The sequence below is a fragment of the Chiloscyllium plagiosum genome, unplaced genomic scaffold, assembly GCF_037043375.1.
Source record: "Chiloscyllium plagiosum isolate Xiang-an unplaced genomic scaffold, Cpla_swu_hap1 HiC_scaffold_38, whole genome shotgun sequence".
Lineage (NCBI taxonomy): Eukaryota > Metazoa > Chordata > Chondrichthyes > Orectolobiformes > Hemiscylliidae > Chiloscyllium > Chiloscyllium plagiosum.
The window spans coordinates 4446240-4465109 of NW_028270176.1; the positions used below are offsets into that span (position 1 = coordinate 4446240).

At 41.7% G+C, this 18870-nt stretch overlaps 1 protein-coding gene across 1 annotated transcript in view; it reads left to right on the forward strand.

Annotated features, from left to right (window-relative positions):
* Positions 1-708: 708 nt before the first annotated feature.
* Positions 709-18870, forward strand: part of LOC148138979 (myelin-associated glycoprotein-like) — a 159266-nt gene continuing 141104 nt past the window's right edge. The window contains 2 exon segments of the mRNA XM_087980866.1: positions 709-748; positions 8042-8407. Of these exon segments, the coding sequence (XP_087836992.1) occupies positions 709-748; positions 8042-8407 (406 nt within the window).

The window sequence follows — 18870 nt, forward strand, 5'->3', positions numbered from 1 at the left end:
AAGAAGGCATACGGTGTGTTAGCTTTTATTGGTAGAGAGATTGAGTTTTGGAGCCATGAGGTCACGTTGCAGCTGTACAAAACTATGATGTGGCCACACTTAGAGTATTACATACAGTTCTAGTTGCCTCATTATAGGAGGGATGTGGAAGCTTTGGAAAGGGTGAAGAGGAGATTTACTAGAATGTTGCCTGGTATGGAGGGAAGGTCTTATGAGGAAAGGCTGAAGGACTTGAGGCTATTTTTGTGAGAGAGAAGAAGGTTGGGAGGTGACTTAAATGAGTCATATAAGATGATCAGAAGATGGTGTGGACAGTGAGAGCATTTTTCCTTGGATGGTGATGGCTAGCAAGAGTGGACATAGCTTTAAATTGATGGTCGCAGATATAGGACAAATGATAGAGGTAGTTTCTTTACTCAGAGAGTAGTAGAACTCACTGCCTGCAACAGTAGACTCAACAACTTTAAGGGCATTTAAATATTCACTGGATAGACACATGGATGAGAATGGAATAGTGTAGGTAAGATGGGCTCCAGATTGGTTTCACAGGTTGGTGTAACTTTGAGGGTTGAAGGGCCTGCACTGTGTTGTCATGTTCTAACTCTAACTCTAACTTGAGAGCTGTCAGACAAAAAGTGAGGTCTCATTAACTCCTTTCCCTTTCAGAGCTTGCGAGGGAGAAGCTAATGAAATATCTAGGAGAGGACAATGATTGGGAAATCTTACTTCCTGCTGTCACTCCTGCAAGGTAATGTCATCATCGACTTGGTCAGGTTGCTGTTTGATTAATCTTTTACAAAGACGTCTTTATTGAGCTCTGATTGGGAACAATTCAGCAGTGAGCCAGTGCGCACACTCACATCAAATCCAGGTCACATATCACCCTGTGCTCACCGATATACACCAACTACTCATCTGACAACAGTAGTGGAGGAGGACAGAGATCTTCAATGTACATTGTAGGTCTAGAGCGGGTTACAGAGGCAGTGAGTGGAGGAGGAGGACGGGAAATCAATGGTGATTATCCTGAAGCTGAAGTTTCGTTAACCAATGGAAGTCAGTGAACGATGAGTCAGTCATGGGTCTGAGTTTTGATAAAAACTGGGAATGATGTTTATTCTGAAGCGACATGTTTGAGTGCAATTTTCTGAAACTTGTGTATTTTGTTGATTTTTGACACAATTGCCCACTTCTCCTAAAATACACAGGCTGCTCAGTGTCACACTTCCTCTGCATTCTCACTGTGATAGAAACCAGGAAGGGTGTGAGATAACCAACAGAGAGAGGAAAGGAAACACACTCAGTGAAGAAATGTGTCAAACATTCAGTTCCTAATTTACCTTTGCTCTCAACATATGCAGAGCTCAGGCTAGAGGCACCTTGCTCGAGTGTTTCATACTGTCTGCAGGATTGGGGTCAGTGCTGAGTTTGGGAACCAGTCAGTCTCCAATGCTACATCAGAATCAACAATACAGCAATGTGGAGCATGGACTAATTCTCTCCCTCTTACACTTTAATTTCTACCTTTTTGAGATTTTGTTCTCCATGATTACCAACCCCTTTGTCTAATGCGTTGGGTCTCGATGTCATTGGCCCCACCACAGCTCTGCCAAAATTATGAAAGAAAGCCTCTTTTCCAACACCTTCCAGTTCTGAAGAGTCATTTCAGACTCCTTTGTGAACTCTGTTTCCCTCTGCACACAGTTGATCTGAATTTCACCAGCTTTCTCAAAGTTTGCTGAGATTTCCAGCATCCACACTGTTTCCCTTTCAGTATCCAGTAACACCACGACCAGTCAGAATCAACGTGGCTTCTTCAATTTTTTTTTAAAAGCTTGCATTGATAACTGCGGAGAGAAATCAGAGTTAACATTTCAGTTTGAGTGTCCCTTCCTCAGTTCCATAGATGCTGACAGACCTGCGGAGCTTTTCCAGCAATTACTGCTTTTGTTTCTGCTTTACAGCATCCTCAGTTGTTCCATTTTTTTTATAGAGCTGATAATTATTCCCTGGTAAATTCCATGGCACGTCATGACTACATTCTGCCTATCAATATATAGGGAACATTTCTTCATGCAGTCTAGATTGTGGTGTCCTTTGAAATTTGGACTGATGAGTGCAAAGTGAAATACTTCAAAAGTACGCCTCTCTTTTCAACAATAATCAAGTACAATCCACCAAAAAACAATGAACACACACTGGCAGGAAAAATAGGAAGGTCTGTGGAAGGTGTCAGTGAGGTGGAGTTGTGGAAAACAGGGTTCATGTTGAACAAATATATCAATCATTCATCACTGCTCCATGGATGAGTGAATCCACAAAGTAACAAACTGAGCACTGCACTTAATTTCCAGAGGGATACAATTGAAATGTAGGAACACTACATTAAACCCAAATCGAATCCTGGTCAGACCACATCTGGAGTACTGTGTGCAGTCTTGATGTGCACATTATAAAATAGACCCAGGGTATTTGAGAGAGTGCAGGAAAGATTAATACAGTGGATTTCAGAAATATGTGGATCAATGCATCAGGAAAGGATTAACAGACTGCTCCTTGCTGGCAGAAAAGCTGATGTGATGAAGTTGCTCCTTTAACAAAGTTTTGCTATCCTTGGCTTTTCTTTTTCAGAGAGATTGTAATTGACACAGACTCTGAAAAGGTTTTAGGACCAGTTTGATAATAGCTAACAGATACTGCCTCAGGCAGAGGCTTTCAAGTTTAATAAAAACACTTGTACAATGAAAGGGGTGTGGCCAGTTCTGCCAGCTCAGCTTTTCTCTGGTTGGCTTTTTTTAGCAGTAGTGTGAAGAACAGCTCCTGGGTCTACAGGCTGCTACTCTGTCTCTGACTTCTATCCTCTAAGAATTTGAGTTTGATTTTACCATTTGTGCCAAAGGATGTTTTGGCGATTGTTGAAAGTATTTGGAACAGCAGCATTAATTTGATCTGTTGGGTTTTGGAGAGGTTAAGTTATTCGGTATTCCATTTTCTGTTGTTTATGTTTCATTCAGAAATCTTGTAAATAAATTCTGTTTTGTTTAAACTAAATGGTTTGACCAACTGTATCTCTCCTGGAGTACACACCTCACACCTACTTAAAACAACCAGCAAAGTTAGGGCCTGGGATACAATCTTGAAATGATTTAAGGGGTCTGGCCTGGTCCAGAGCTCTTTGCGGGATTTGTTCTGTAGTTCCAAATTGGGATGAGAGTTATCAGACTCAAGGGCAGCAAGTGTTAGTGTTAGTGTCTTTTGTTCTGGGTGTTGAATTCAGTTGATTTAAATAGTGCTTGGGATAGCAATGGCTCTTTCTGTCAACCAGAGATTTCTCTGGGTGGAAGAAGTGACCTTGGGGCTTTTACAAAAGGTGATTAAGGCCAAGCTGCTGCAATTAGCCGACAAGCTGGGGTTGGAACTGCCTCCTTCCATGAGCAAAGGAGAGATATTTATAGCAGTAGCTCAGCATTTGAATTTGCTGGAAACACCATCAGAACCTTTCGAGATGGATAAAATTTAATTGCAAATGAAGCAGCTTGAGTTACAGGCAAAATACAAGGGATTATGATGAAAAGCAAAGGAGAGAGGAAACGAAAAAGAGAGAGAAGAGAGACAAAAGGAGAGTGAGGAAAGTAAGAAAGAGAGAAGGTTTGAACTTCAAAAATTAGCACTTAGACAGGAAAATCAGCTTACAAGGTTGGAGATGAAGGTTGAAGGTAAGTTTAGTGTGGAAGAGTTTGAGGATGAACAAACTCATGGAGCCAATGACCTGGTTCAAGCATTGCCTCAATTTGATGAGAAGAATGAGGAAGTCGTTTTCATCTCACTTGAAAAAGTGGCTAAAAAATGTGGTGGCCAGTGACCCTGTGGGTTTTGTAGGTAGAGCAAGTGAGGTATTCACATCACTGTCAGAGGAAGTATCTGGGGTATATGAGGAGGTGAAGAAAGCTATAATAAGTGCATATGAGCGTCTGCCAGAATCCTACAGACAACATTTCAGGAATCTAAATAAGAACCCTGGCCAAACCTACATTGAATTGGAAAGCATCAAACAAAGTAATTTTTACAGGTGGATAAGAACATTAAAAATAGAGTATACCTACAATGCTCTTACAGAGACAATTATTTTGGAGGAGTTCAAAAATTCACTTTCTGAAGTAGGGAGAACACGTGGAAAAGCAGACAGTTAAAATGGCAAGATTAGTAGGGTGGCACGGTGGCACAGTGGTTAGCACTGCTGCCTCACAGTGCCTGAGACCCGGGTTCAGTTCCCGCCTCCAGTTCCCGCCTCAGGCGACTGACTGTGTGGAGTTTGCACATTCTCCCCGTGTCTGGGTGGGTTTCCTCCGGGTGCTCCGGTTTCCTCCCACTGTCCAAAGATGTGCAGGTCAGGTGAATTGGCCATGCTAAATTGCCCATAGTGTTAGCTAAGGGGCAAATTTAGGGGTATGGGTGGGTTGCGCTTCGGCGGGTCGGTGTGGACGTGTTGGGTCGAAGGGCCTGTTTCCACACTGTAATGTAATGTAATCTAATCTAATCTAATCTAATCTAATATCTGAAATAGCTGATGGTTGTAAGTTGGCCCATAAGTTAACATTTGGCTTCCAGAATCAATTTCAGTCCATGAGGGATAGAAACTGGAGAAAAATAGAAATCCTCACGTGGAAAGGGAAAGATAGATTTCGGTGAAGATCATCAGGATAACTTACCATAGGGTAAAAAGTAAACCCTTGAAGGGGATAGAGAAGTTAAAAAGCTCCCAGGTTTTCACTGCAATAAAGTAGGCTGTTGTTGGTTAGGAGAAGCCATGGGAAGCCAGCTGTAGGAATACAGGATAAGTCAGTGAATTCTGTTGGAGTGGTGACAGAAAGTACAGTGAAGGCTATAAAGCTGTACCAGAATGTACAATCTGGTTGGAGGTTGGTTAAGGAGGAAGTTGGTTCAGATCTTCTTAACCCATATACCTGCAAAGGTAAAGGTTACTCACATAGGCCAGGAGCAGCAGGTAAAGAGGTCATAATATTAAGAGACACAGGATCCTCTCAGTCTGTGATGCAATAAGATGAGGAGACATGTACTTGTGAAGGGTTACTGCCAGTAAAGGTACTAGTAATGGGAAATCACAGGCAGACAAAAAACATTCAATTATGTAAAGTGAGGTTAGAGTGTTCAGTGATGAATGGTGAATTTGTCACAGGAATACTGGACAAACTCTCAGCTCCAGGAATAACATTTGTCCTTGCTAATGATATAGCTGATATTAGTGGGTAGGGGTGCTACCTACTGTGGTTGAAAAGCTAGTGGAAACTCAGGCAACTGAAATAATGCAGGACACATATTCCTGGAATTTTTCCTCATTGTGTGGTAATGAGGTCATAAAGTCACCAGCTGAAACAGGAGAGATCAAAGAGTACAGCTAAGAATGTTGAAGTAGATTGAGCAGAGACCCTGCTTGATCAGATGGTTGAGACAAAACAGGAGCAGATAGATGACAATGCAGACATCTTTAGCTCAGATATATTAACTTGGTTACAGCAGAAAGATGAAAATTTTAAGCAATTGCATCAAAAGGCATTCACAGAAAAGGAATGCAAATGAATCTCTGAATGTTATTATCTTAACAATGATGTGTTAGTGAAGAAATAGAGACCATCACGCATTCAGGCAGATGAGAAAAGGGCAGAAGTTCATCAAATTGTACTGCCAGTAGGTTATAGAAAGGAGGTGTTGTGAGTGGTGCACAAACTACCAAAAGGGGGGGTCATTTAGGAATGAATAAAATGCAAAGTAAAATACCAAAACATTTTTACTGACCTGGAATGCACAAGGAAATAATTGAATTTTGCCAGACGTGTCAGCATGTCAGATGATTGGAAAACCACAGGCAGTAATAAAACCTGTACATTTACAACCTATTCCTGCATTTGAGGAACATTTTACAAGGGTCTTTATTGATTGTGTAGGACCCCTACCTAAAACAAAAAGTGGGAATCAGTAATTGTTAACAATAATGGAAATGTTGACTCGATTTCCAGAAGCTATTCTATTACCCAATATCACGACTAAAAGGATTGTAGAGGAATTACTCAAGTTTTTCACGAGATATGGACTACTGACAGAGACACAATCAGATCAAGGGTCAAACTTCACATCAAAATTAATCAAGAAAGTTATGTACAGTTTGGGAATAACAAACACTTAGGAATAACACTGTAAGTAATCTAATCTAATCTAATCTAATCTAATCTAATCTAATCTAATCTAATCTAACAATTCAAATATACTGTGGACCATCCAGAATTGCTGGGAGTGCTAGGAAGATGGTATCAGACATTGAAGACTATCCATATGATTGAGATAAGGGAATTCCGTTTGTGGCTTTTGCGATCAGAGATGCATAAAATTAATCAGCCAAAATCAGTCCATTTGAATTAGATTTTAGGCATGAAGTGAGAGGAAAATTGATTAAAGAGAAATTGTTAAGTCAGAATTCAGAGACCACATATTTGGATTTTGTGTCAAATTTTAGGGAACAATTAAATAGAGCTGGGGAGTTGGTGACACAGCATTTACAAGTATCGCAGCATACATTGAAACAGGAAGCAGACAAGAAATCAAAAATTCACAATTTTGCTCTCTGGGGATAAAGTATTGGTATTCCTCCAGTGATAGTTGAACCTTTAAAAGCAACGTTGAGTGCACCTTATAAAGGAAACTGAGTGAGGATCAAATTATTCTGTTGTTTGTGTTTCATTCTGTAATTAGATTAGTTTACTTACAGTGTGGAAACTGGCCCTTCGGCCCAACAAGTCCACACCGACCCACCAAAGCCCAACCCATCCAGACCCATCCCCCCCTTCACCTAACACTACGGGCAATTTAGCATGGCCAATTCACCTAAGCTGCACATTTTTGGATCGGGGGAGGAAACCGGAGCACCCGGAGGAAACCCACACAGACACGGGGAGAATGTGCAAACTCCACACAGACATCACCTGAGGCGGGAATTGGACCCAGGTCTCTGGCGCTGTGAGGCAGCAGTGTTAACCACTGTGCCACCATGCCACCATTGTGTAAGTAAATTGTTTTGTTTAAAACTAAGTAGTTTGACCAGATGATTCTGTCCTGGAATATATACTCTCCACTTGCTTAAAACAACTAGGAAAGTTAGGGTCAAGGCTACCTTCTTGAAATGTTTTGTGGAGTCTGGCCTGTTCCATAACATTGATGGATAATCTTAATGATGCTGTTAAAATTCTGAGAGGATTTGAGACAGTGAATTCGGGAAGAATGCATCATCTTGTGGGATATACCAGGGACCATTGACAGAGACAAGAAATCCAGATGTGAATTCAGGAGAAACCTCTTCACTGAGTACGCGCAGAATGTGACACTCCCTCTCATGGAGAGTAGTTGAGGTGAATCATGTCAATGTCCATAATGAGGGCACTGGATAAACACACAAGGGAGAAGGGGATAGAGGGTGTCAATGTTAGACATGGATGAAGAAAGATGGGATGCTTAAGTGGAGTAGCAACAGCAGTGTGGACTGGTTGAGCTGAATGGATTGTTTCTGTGATCTGTATCTAATGTATTGCCATAGATTCATACTTACCCTGAATTTGTTGTCCCTCTGCTCTGTCTCATCATTGTTCTCAAACTGCCCTCTAAGTGATTGCCTGCTTCCTGAATCCCATTATTAACACTGTCCTTCTGCACATCACCCTCATGTTGTGAGTGTTATAAATTAGATTGGGAGCCTGTAATTATGAAGGGTTTATGTCCAAACTGTTGATTCTCCTGATCCTTGGATGCTGCCTGACCGGCTGTGCTTTTCCAGCATATACTCTTGACTGTAATTACCATGAGCCAATGTACAATGAACTTGTCCATTCCTGTGTCCAGTATTTTACTCCTTCCTTGTGTGTCCTGGAGCTGGTCCTTACTGCAGCTACTGTGCACAAGTGATGGAGGGAATGGATATTGAGTCTATTGGATCTACAGCCTCTCCAGTGCTAAATACTGATATTTCTCTCCCCAGCTGGACTGGCACTAGAGTGGGAAATCGACACACCACCTGAGGTGACAGTACAGGAAGGTTCCTGTGCACAGATCCCATGTCGTTACCGATATCCTTCACCTCTGGCTAGTCAACATCGAGATGGAATCTGGTTTAATAACGAGAAACCGGTCACATCATCGATAGCCTTTCACTCCCGGGATCACAGCAAAGAGTTGCCACATTTCCGACACCGGACCCGGCTCACTGGAAACCTGAACGATGGAGACTGTTCCCTGATTATAAACAACATCAGACAGGAAGATGCAGGACCTTATTTGTTCAGAGTAGAATTTGGGGGAACGTATAAATACAGCTACTACCCTGTAACCCAGCTCTATGTTTCAGGTCAGTGATATACAATAATTGCTCAGTTCAGACCCAACACTCAGTGCCAAACTGCACAGCCTTGGGTTTGTTGCACCAGTTTTGCGGGTGTACTAATTAGTGTCAGTACATTTTGTGACTCAATTACCACTCTGTTCCACGCGCTGTACCACTAGGGTAAAGGTTTTGATTTAATAGAACACAGAACATAGGCCCTCAATGTTATGCTAACATTTTATCCTACTATCAAACTAACCAATATACCCTACATTTTACTATCATCCATGTGCTTATCCAAGAGTTGCTTAAATGTCCCCTGACTCTACTACCATCACTGGCAGTGCAATTCCATGAACCCAGAACTCTCTGTGTAAAGAATCTATTTCTGACATCTCCCCTAAACCTTCCTCCAATCACTTTATAATTATGCTCCTCATGATAGCTGCTTCTGCCTTGGGAAAAAGTCTGACTATCCACTATATCTATGCCTCTCATCATCTTGAAAACCTTGATTAAGTCACCTCTCATCTTTCTTCGCCCCAATAAGAAAAGCCCAAGCTCCCACACCATGTCTTCATAAGGCATGCCCTCCAGTCCAGGCAGCAGCCTGGTAAATCGCCTCTGCACCCTATCTAAAGTTTCCATATCTTTCCTATAATGAGGTGACTAGAACTGAACACAATATTCCAAGTGTGGTCTAACCAGGACTCTACAGAGCTGTAGCAGAACCTCGCGTCTCTTAAATCCAATCCCCTTGCTCATGAAAGCCAACAGACTAGATACCTTCTTCACAACCCTATCAACTTGGGTGGCAACTTGAGGGATCTGTGGATGTAGAACCTAAGATCTCTCTGTTCCTCCAAGAATCCCACCTTTAACCTTGTAACCCTTCCAAACTGAATCACTTCACACTTTTCCAGTTTGAACTCCATCTGCCACTTCTCAGCCCAGCTCTGCATCCTGTTAATGTCCCGTTGCAATCTACAATAGCCCTCCATGCTATCCACCCCTCAACCAACCTTCATGTCAACAGCAAACTTACTAACCCTCCCTTCCACTTCCCCATCCAAGTCATTCATAAAAATCAGAAAATCCAAAGGTCCCAGAAATGACCCCTGTGGAATACCACTGGTAATTGAGCTCGAGGCTGAATACTTTCTATTTGCCACCAACCTCTGTCTTGTAATTCTGTATCCAGACAACCAAACTTCCTTGCATCCCATGCCTCCTTACTTTCTAAATGAGCCTAATATGGGGAACCTTATCAAGCGCCTTGCTAAAATCCATATACACCACATCCACTGATCTACCTTCTTCAATGTGTTTGTCACATCCTCAAATAATTCAATAAGGGTTGTGAGATATGATCGGCATTTCACAAAGCTATACTGACTATCTCTAACCAAACTATGGTGTTCTAAGTAATCACAAACGCAGAATCCTCTTCAATAATTTATCCACCACAGCTGTAAGACTGATTGGTCTGTAATCCCCAGGATTATCAATGAGATTGAAATACTGTCCATTGTTGAATGACAGAATAACTTCAGGCCAAACTTCAGACAGATGGAAAGTTAGTTGGATTTAGCTCTTTGAGTAGAAGTTAGAGTCCAGCTTTTAGGGTTGGTGAGATTGTCAGAAATACCAATATCTGGGACTTTCTCAGGTTCTCACTGAAAGAGAGATCTGTGTAGGTTCTCCTGTTGTATCGTGTCTCCTTCCATTTGCAGGAGAAAAAGACTAGCCTTCTGCACATTTTTGAGATTTGTTCTCCCAGTGACACATACAGATGTCATGGAAGATAGCAACCATCTCCAGAAGAGTGGTGCTAAACACTATCAGTACCTATGTCCCATTTGTTCCAACCAAGTTTTTCCATTAATTAAAGCAATAAACTTTCCCACTAATCCCTCTTAAAATATTTACTTCTATCCTTTCCAAAGTTACTTGACATTCAGTAATGATCAGGTGAATCACAGCTCACATTACTGTTAAGCAATTCTCCATAGTCGTAGGACCCATCAACCCTTGGTAAATATTATCATATTGTCTGTTCTGGCCATGTAAATAATTCTTCATATGGTTGAATGAGCAAACTCCACTGAAACAGTTTAGCAATTTTATTATTAGATTTATCTACAAAGGCTACAGTATTACAAAATGGAGGTGAACACCTCTGTTAATTAAACCAAACATCGAGGAAAGCTCACCTCGCTTCATTATCTGTTAAAATATGAGTGACAGAGAACTCCCAAATTCCACTATTTAAAGAAAATGATATCAACTTATTCTTTAACTCTAAAAGTGAGCATTAAACAATAACTATTCACAACCCTAGGCCCTCTTTTTCTTAATTGCTTATTACCTGCATCCAATTCTATAACAATATACTGCTCCATTAAAACACTTATTAAAATTACATGGACTTAATTTCAAAATCACACAGTGGCTGTCGTCTTTGGTGTCTTTTTTCTTCTAACTGAAGATCTCCCATGGCCATCTTCTTTCTTTTACTGTGAATATGCTTCATATAAAAAGGTATCATTGATAGAGAGTGTTTCCTAATTTCTTGCATCTATCTCGATGGCAGTTTTCAAAATGCCTGTATTTTTATATCCCTAACATTGGATCATCTCATTGGCTTGATGTTGGCAAAACAATAAGTTCAAACTTGATTAGGTTTTCGTATCCTGGGGCATAATTCAAACTAATTGGTTAAATTCAAATTGTTAAAACAACAAACAGAACTCAGATAGCCATTTCACAGCCATATGTTACATATTTTCATTTTTCCAGTACACTCTGAGACTACCATATATTCATATACACAGGTGCTTGTAAGCTCTCACTTCAGAACAGTATTCACTCTCTCTTAAAGGTGCAGTATGACTTCATGACACCTCCACCCTTAAGAAAAAAATGAACCACCATTATAAAAATGATAGCTTCATTTTTTTTCTAATTCTTAATCCCATTATAAGGAAATACATAGGTCATTAATCTAAGTTAATTTCTGCATATACACATAAAAAATAAAACATGGGAATCTGTCCAATCTTACCTTTATGTTTTCCTTTAAATCTGTGATAATGGATCTCTGATCACATTTTTATGACCTGCAACATGGTCAATTTGCAAATTAGAAGTCTGTAACATAAGACTCCAACAAAATAATCTCATATTCTGTCTTTGAATCATTCCAAGAATGTAAGAGGAGTGTGGTCCATGTACATAACTGTGTCTAACACATTGTTCATCACAAAATATTGAAATGTTGTAAAGCCAGTACCAAACTTAATAATTCTTTTTCAATGGTAGATTATTTTCTCTGCTGGGTGTTGAGCTTCTTTGAAAAGTAACCAATTGGCCATTCAATTCCATCATCATCTTCCTGTAGCAATACAGCTCCAGCTCCATATCTCTAACATTGATTGAAACTTTGAAGGGTTTCAAAAGATTTGGTGTCGCTAAAACTGGTGCGGTTGTTAATACTGCTTTTAAATTCTCTAATGCCTCCTCACATTGTTCTGTTCACCAAAATGTTGTGTTTTTCATTAGTAAATCTATTAACGGTGCTACCATACCACTGAAGTTTGGAACTCTGGGAGTAACTGCTTAGTCCCAAAAATTGAAGTACCTCTTTCTTCGAGGTTGGTCTTGCAAATTCCTTGATGGCCTTCACCTTGCATTCCTTGGGGTCAACCTTCCATGACCAATGTTATGTCCTAAGCATTCACCTCTGGTTTTGCAAAGTCTGTTTTCTTGATGTTTGTTACCATCAAGTTTTACTTCTTGTAATCTTTCATTAAGCCCTGTCAACTCTACCGTGTAATCTTTCCATGACTCACTAAATATCGCGAAAGATCACTACATCATCCAGATAAACTGCATAGTTTGTTAATCTGACCACAACTCTGTTCATGACTCTTTAGAGTATGGCTGGTGTGTTCTTCATTCCAAAGGGCATCAGTTTGAATTGATATAGCTCCTTTGGGGTGACAAACGCAGAGACTCTTTTCGCTTTCTCTGATAAAGGCACCTACCAATAACCATGCAGAGTAAGTACAACTTTGTCAACTTTCACTCTACAGTCTTGGTATTGGGTATGAATCTGATTTTGTTGCAGTATGACCTTTCGATAGCCCACGCAAAGCTGTTGAGTCCTGTCAGGTTTGTGCACTAACACGATCAGCAAACTCCACTCACTCTGACTCAGATCGATAATAGCTTCATTGAGCATCACATCCATTTCCTTCTGGACCTGTGAATAGCATTCTCTACTTCCACCTCATGCACAATAGTATAAGTCCTCCCCATTTTATTCTTGCATACTGCTGTAACCAACCTCCCAACTGTACTCTTTGCTCCTGAGACAGATAGTTCACTAACCTATCCCACTCCTCAAGGACTTCCTCATTGTTTAACGTATCTTGAGGCATGTCAAACTCCATGACACCTGCATTTGATTCCTTACTCTGTGGGGCAGTAACTAGCACCTGTTTCTCCAGTTCCCTGTTTCTATTACGGTAAAGTTTCAACATTCTCACATGACATCCCTGAAACATTTTTTTTTGATCCATCATCTTTACCAAATAGTTTACCTCATTTTTTTTTCTCAATTTGAAGCAATCTCCTACCATTGGTAATGTCATCCCGAGGGGAAATGTCTGAATTTCAAGTTTTTATCTGCCACCTGCTTCATTCTATGCTGTGCCCTCTTTAGGTGGTGTTTAGCTAACTCACATACCTGATTTAGTCTCTCCCTCACCTCAGATACATAATCCAAGTGTGAGATCTCCAACTTCAGTCCTGTCAATTTTTCTTGGAATTAATTTCAAAGGCCCTCTCACTTCATGTCTGAATATTTACTCAAAGGGAGTAAATTTGAATTGTTGTCAAAACAACAAACAAAACTCAGGTATCCATTCCACAGCCAAATGTGACATATATACTTTGTTGCTGCATTCGTGGGCGGCACGGTGGCACAGTGGTTAGCACTGCTGCCTCACAGCGCCAGAGACCCGGGTTCAATTCCTGACTCAGGCGACGAACTGTGTGGAGTTTGCACATTCTCCCCGTGTCTGCGTGGGTTTCCTCCGGATGCTCCGGTTTCCTCCCACAGTCCAAAAGATGTGCAGGTCAGGTGAATTGGCCATGCTAAATTGCCTGTAGTCTTAGGTAAGGGGTAAATGTAGGGGTATGGGTGGGTTGTGCTTCGGCGGGTCGGTGTGGACATGTTGGGCCGAAGGGCCTGTTTCCACACTGTAAGTAATCTAATCTAATTAATTTCTGAGAATTGTGCTCTATAAGCTTCTTTATGTCCAATTATCATTTTGCAATGAGGCTGCCCCACCCCCCCCCCCGACCCGCAAGTCTTCAGTGTGAATGATGATCACTTTAAAGGGGCTGCAGGTCAGACCTACAAGGAAACACCAATCCTGGGAACTGGGCTGCTTCTGGATAATGTGTCTAAGGGTGGCATCACAGAATGACACGAGTTAATTGTTGCTAAACTGCTATTAGGGTCTGTATTTCAACACCAGGTGCATTAAAAAATGTAAATTTTTAAACAAGAACTGGGATGGTAGAATTTCCAGGTAGAAATGAGAAAGGTAATCTGGAAAAACACACCAAAGAGCACCGAAAAAAACAGCACAGAACAGGCCCTTTGGCCCTCAATGTTGCGCTGACCTGTGAACGATTCTCAACTATCCCCCTACACTATCCCATCATCATCCATGTGCTTATTCAAGGATTGTTTGATGTGGCTTAATGTGGCTGAGTTGACTACATTAGCAGGTACTGCATTCCACGCCCTTACCACTCTCTGAGTAAAGAACCTGCCTCTGACATCTGTCTTAAATCTATCACCCCTCAATTTGTAGTTATGCCCCCTCATACAAGCTGACATCATCATCCTAGGAAAAAGACTTTCACTTTCTACCCTATCTAATCCTCTGATCATCTTGTATGTCTCTATCAAATCCCCACTTAGCCTTCTTCTTTCCAATGAGAACAGACCCAAGACTCCCAGCCATTCCTCATAAGACCTTCCCTCCAGACCAGGCAACATCCTGGTAAATCTCCTCTGCACCTTTTCCAATGCTTCCACATCCTTCCCAAAATATGGGGACCAGAACTGTACACAATATTCCAAGTGTGGCCGCACCAGCGTTTTGCATAGTTGCATCATGATATTGTGGCTCCGGAACTCAATCCCTCTACCAATGAAACCTAACACACCGTATGCCTTCTTAACAGCACTATCAACCTGGGTGGCAACTTTCAGGGATCTATGCACATGGACTCCAAGATCCCTCTGCACATCCATACTACCAAGAATCTTTCCATTGACCCAGTACTCTACCTTCCTGTTATTCTTCCAAAGTGCATCACCTCACATTTAGCTGCATTGAACTCCATTTGCCACCTCTCAGCCCAATCTGCAGTTTATCCAAGTCCCCCTGCAACCTGTAACATTCTCCCACACTGTCCACTACTCCACCGACTTTAGTGCCGTCTGCAAATTTATTAATCCACCCATCTATGCCTGTGTCTAAGTCATTTATGAAAATGACAAACAGCAGTGGTCCCAAAACAGATCCTTGTGGCACACCACTAGTAACTGGACTCCAGACTGAATATTTTCCATTAACCACCACTCGCTGCCTTCTTTCAGAAAGTTAAAAATCACACAACACCAGGTTATAGTCCAACAGGTTTAATTGGAAGCACTAGCTTTCAGAGCACCGCTCCTTCATCAGGTGGTTGTGGATTTTTATCTTTGTACACCCCAGTCCAACACCGGCATCCCCATCATGACTTATTTCAGAAAGCCAGTTTCTAATCCAAACTGCTAAATCACCCTCAATTCCATGCTTCTGCATTTTCTCCAACAGCCTATCATTTGGAACCTTATCAAAGGCTTTACTGAAGTCCACGTATACCACGTCAACTGCCTACCCTCATCTACATGCTTGGTCACCTTCTCAAAAAACTCAATGAAGTTTGAGAGACATGACCTGCTCTTGATGAAACCATGTTGACTATCTGAAATCAAATTGTTGCTTGCTAGATGATTATAAATCTCATTATCTTATAATCCGTTCCAAAACCTTTCCTACAACAGAAGTAAGGCTCACTGGTCTATAATTACCTGGGTCATCTCTACTGCCCTTCTTGAACAAGGGCACAACATTTGCAATCCTCCAGTCCTCTGGTACTAAACCTGTAGACAATGACGACTCAAAAATCAAAGCCAAAGACTCTGCTATCTCCTCCCTAGCTTCCCAGAGAATCCTCAGATAGATCCCATCGGCCCAGGGAACTTGTCTACTTTCACTCCTTCTAGAATTGATAACACCTCTTTGTAACTAACCTCGATCCTTTGTAGTCTAATGTCACGTACCTCATTCTTCTCCTGTACAATATTCTCCTTTTCCTGAGTGCAAACCGATGAGAAATGTTCGTTAGGCACTTCTCCAATCTCCACAGGGTCCACACTCAACTTCAGAACAGAACCACAGCAGCTTCCCATTTCTGTCTTTGACTGGCCCTATTCCTACCCTAATCATCCTTTTATTCTTCACATGCCTATAGAAAGCTTTAGGGTTCTCCTTTTTCTATTTGCTAAAGACTGCTCGTGTCCTCTCTATGCTCTCCTTAACTCTCTCTTTAAATCCTTCCTAGCTGATCTGTAACTCTTCTGAACCATCTTGCCTCATCAACACATAAGCCTCCTTCTTCTGCTTAACCAGAAATGCAATTTCTGTAGTAAACCATGGTTCCCTTACCTTATCACTTCCTCCCTGCCTGACAAGAACATACCTATCAAGGACACGCAATATCTGTTCCTTAAACCAGCTCCACATTTCCATAATCTGCAACCCCTGAACTTTGCCATCCCATTTTGTGCATCCTAATTCTTGCCTAATCGCATTGTAATTGCCCTTGCCCCATCATTAAGTCTTGACCTGTGGCATGTACCTATCGATTTCCATCACAAAACTAAACATAACTGAATTATTCCTCTCCAAAGTGCTCACCTACAACCAAATCAAACATCTGGCCTAGATCTTTACCAAGCACCAGATCCAGTGTGGCCTCCCCTAGTCGACATACTGTGTCAGGAAACCTTCCTGCACACATTAGACAAAAACTGATCCATCCAACGTACTAGAGTTAGAACATTTCCAGTCAATGTTTGGGAGTCAAAGTCCCCCATAATGGCCACCCTGTTCCTTTCATCCCTGTCCAGAATAATGTTGCTAATCCTCTCTTCCACCTCCCTGGAACTCTGCAGAGGCCTATAAAAAACTCCAAGCAGTGTGACCTCTCCTCTCCTGATTTTAACCTCAGCCCACACTACCTCAGTAGACGAGTCCTTGTCAAAACTTCTTTCAGCCACCGTTATACTACCCTTGACTAATAAGGCCACACCTCCCCCTTTTTTACCGCCTTGCCTGTTCTTAATGAAAGATCTAAACCATAGAACCTGCAACATCCTTTCCTCACCCTGCTCTATCCATGTCTCCGAAATGGCCGCAACATTGAAATCCCAGATACCTATCCATGAATTCCTACTTTCCACTTAATTGTCAGGTATTGGTTAATAGTACAAGAAGAAGTTAACGTTGGTAAAAGGAATGAAAGTTTTATAAATTTGGAAGTATAAGGTCCAGAAAGGTGAGCTCGGTTAGTTAAACCCCCCCCCCATCCCGCCCCCCCCCAACTCCATGGCATACATGGTGTCATGGAGACTTGTTGTGGTCTGGACCAGTCTAACTGCAGGAAATTACAACGGCTGCACAAGTTTGAACTCTGGGTTTCAGAGCTCGAGCAGCAGCTCCAGTTACTGAGCTGTGTATGTGGGGCAGACAACAAAATGGATAGTACATTCAGGGAGATGGTCATACCGCATGTTAGGGCTAAGCAGGCAGATAGGGAATGTGGGAACACCTGGCAATCTAAGAGAAACAGGCAGGTAGTGAGGAGTTCTGAAGTACCACTCACCAGCTGGTTTTCCATCTGGATGTTAGTGATGGTGATGGATCCCTGGAGGAGTGCAGCAACAGACAAGGCTGTGGTACCATTGGTGGCCCACATGGACCAGGAGAGATGAGGCAAGAGTGAAAGGGCAGTACGAGAGGGGGTTATTTAGCTCGGGGACAGAGAGACATTTTTCCTGTAGTCAATGTGACTCATAGGTAGGAAGGGATTTTTTGGGCATTTTGCTGGTGTTGTTGAGGAAGTTAATATTCATTGAGTTGTGGGTGGGGACCAAGTAAGAATATGAGACCTTTGAATTCTGGAACAGAGTTACGCTGCATGTTTGTGAATGCAGATTATAGGTAATAAAACCAGGAAGTGTCAGGCACAATTTGTCTTGGTTGATTATGGTGTAATAATGTGATACTAATGGACACCTTTCTCAAGGAGAGGCATGTCTGAGTGTTAAATATCCCTGGTTACAAAGTGTTCAGAAAAGAGAGGATAGGAAAAAAAAGTAGATGCTCTGATATATTTGTTAAGGAGGGAATTTCAGGATTGGAGAAAGGGGAGCTTTCAGAGGGTTCAATGACAGAATCACATTGGCTGGAGCTCAGGAACAAGAAGAATACAGTGACAATACTTAGTGTAACATACAGACCACCAGCTAGTGGGAAGGATATCGAGGAATAAATCTCAGGGGCAATTATAGAGAGGTGTAAACAGCATACAATCTTTCTGAAGGGGGACTTTAATTGACTGTATGTAGGCAATGATAGCGGTCGTGAAAACAGGTAGTGATTGTTTTCAGGATAATTCCCGATACCAGTATGTGTCCAGCCCAACAAGCAAGGGGTCACTGCTGGCCCTGCTTCTTGGGAATGAGGTGACCAGTAGATCAAGAGACAGTGAGGGAACATTTAGGGGACAGTGATCATTGTTTCATAAGGTTTAGGATGGAAGAGGGGAAATGACAGATGAATCCATAGTGAGAAAAATCAACTGATGGACAGCAGGCTTCAATGGGACAAGGACAGAGCAAGGCTGTAACCCTGACTGAAACCACAAAGATTAACAGGAGAAACAAGAGCTGAACAATGAACTACCTTCAACCACGAGATGGCTGGAGCAGGGTAAACGAATATCCCCTCAATAGGTAAAGGAGGGAAAATAAAATCAGGGCTCCCTGAATGCAAAGGAGGTCAAAATTAAGTTAAAGAAGACAAATGGTTTTGTCCAGGTGAAACTCAGCAGGTCTGGCAACATCCGTGGAGAGAAAGCAGAGTTAGTGTCTTGAGACATTTACCCTTCTTAATAACCAGATCATTTGCCAAATTTGAAAACACAGAGAAGTATGAGGTGAAATACTTTGATACAAGGAACTGGATAATCAATGGCAAATAAACATAATAATCTAAAGAGTGAGCAGGAACAAAGAGACAAAAGTGTACGTATGCATAAGATATTAAAGGTGGCAGGACAGGTAGAGAGAGCTG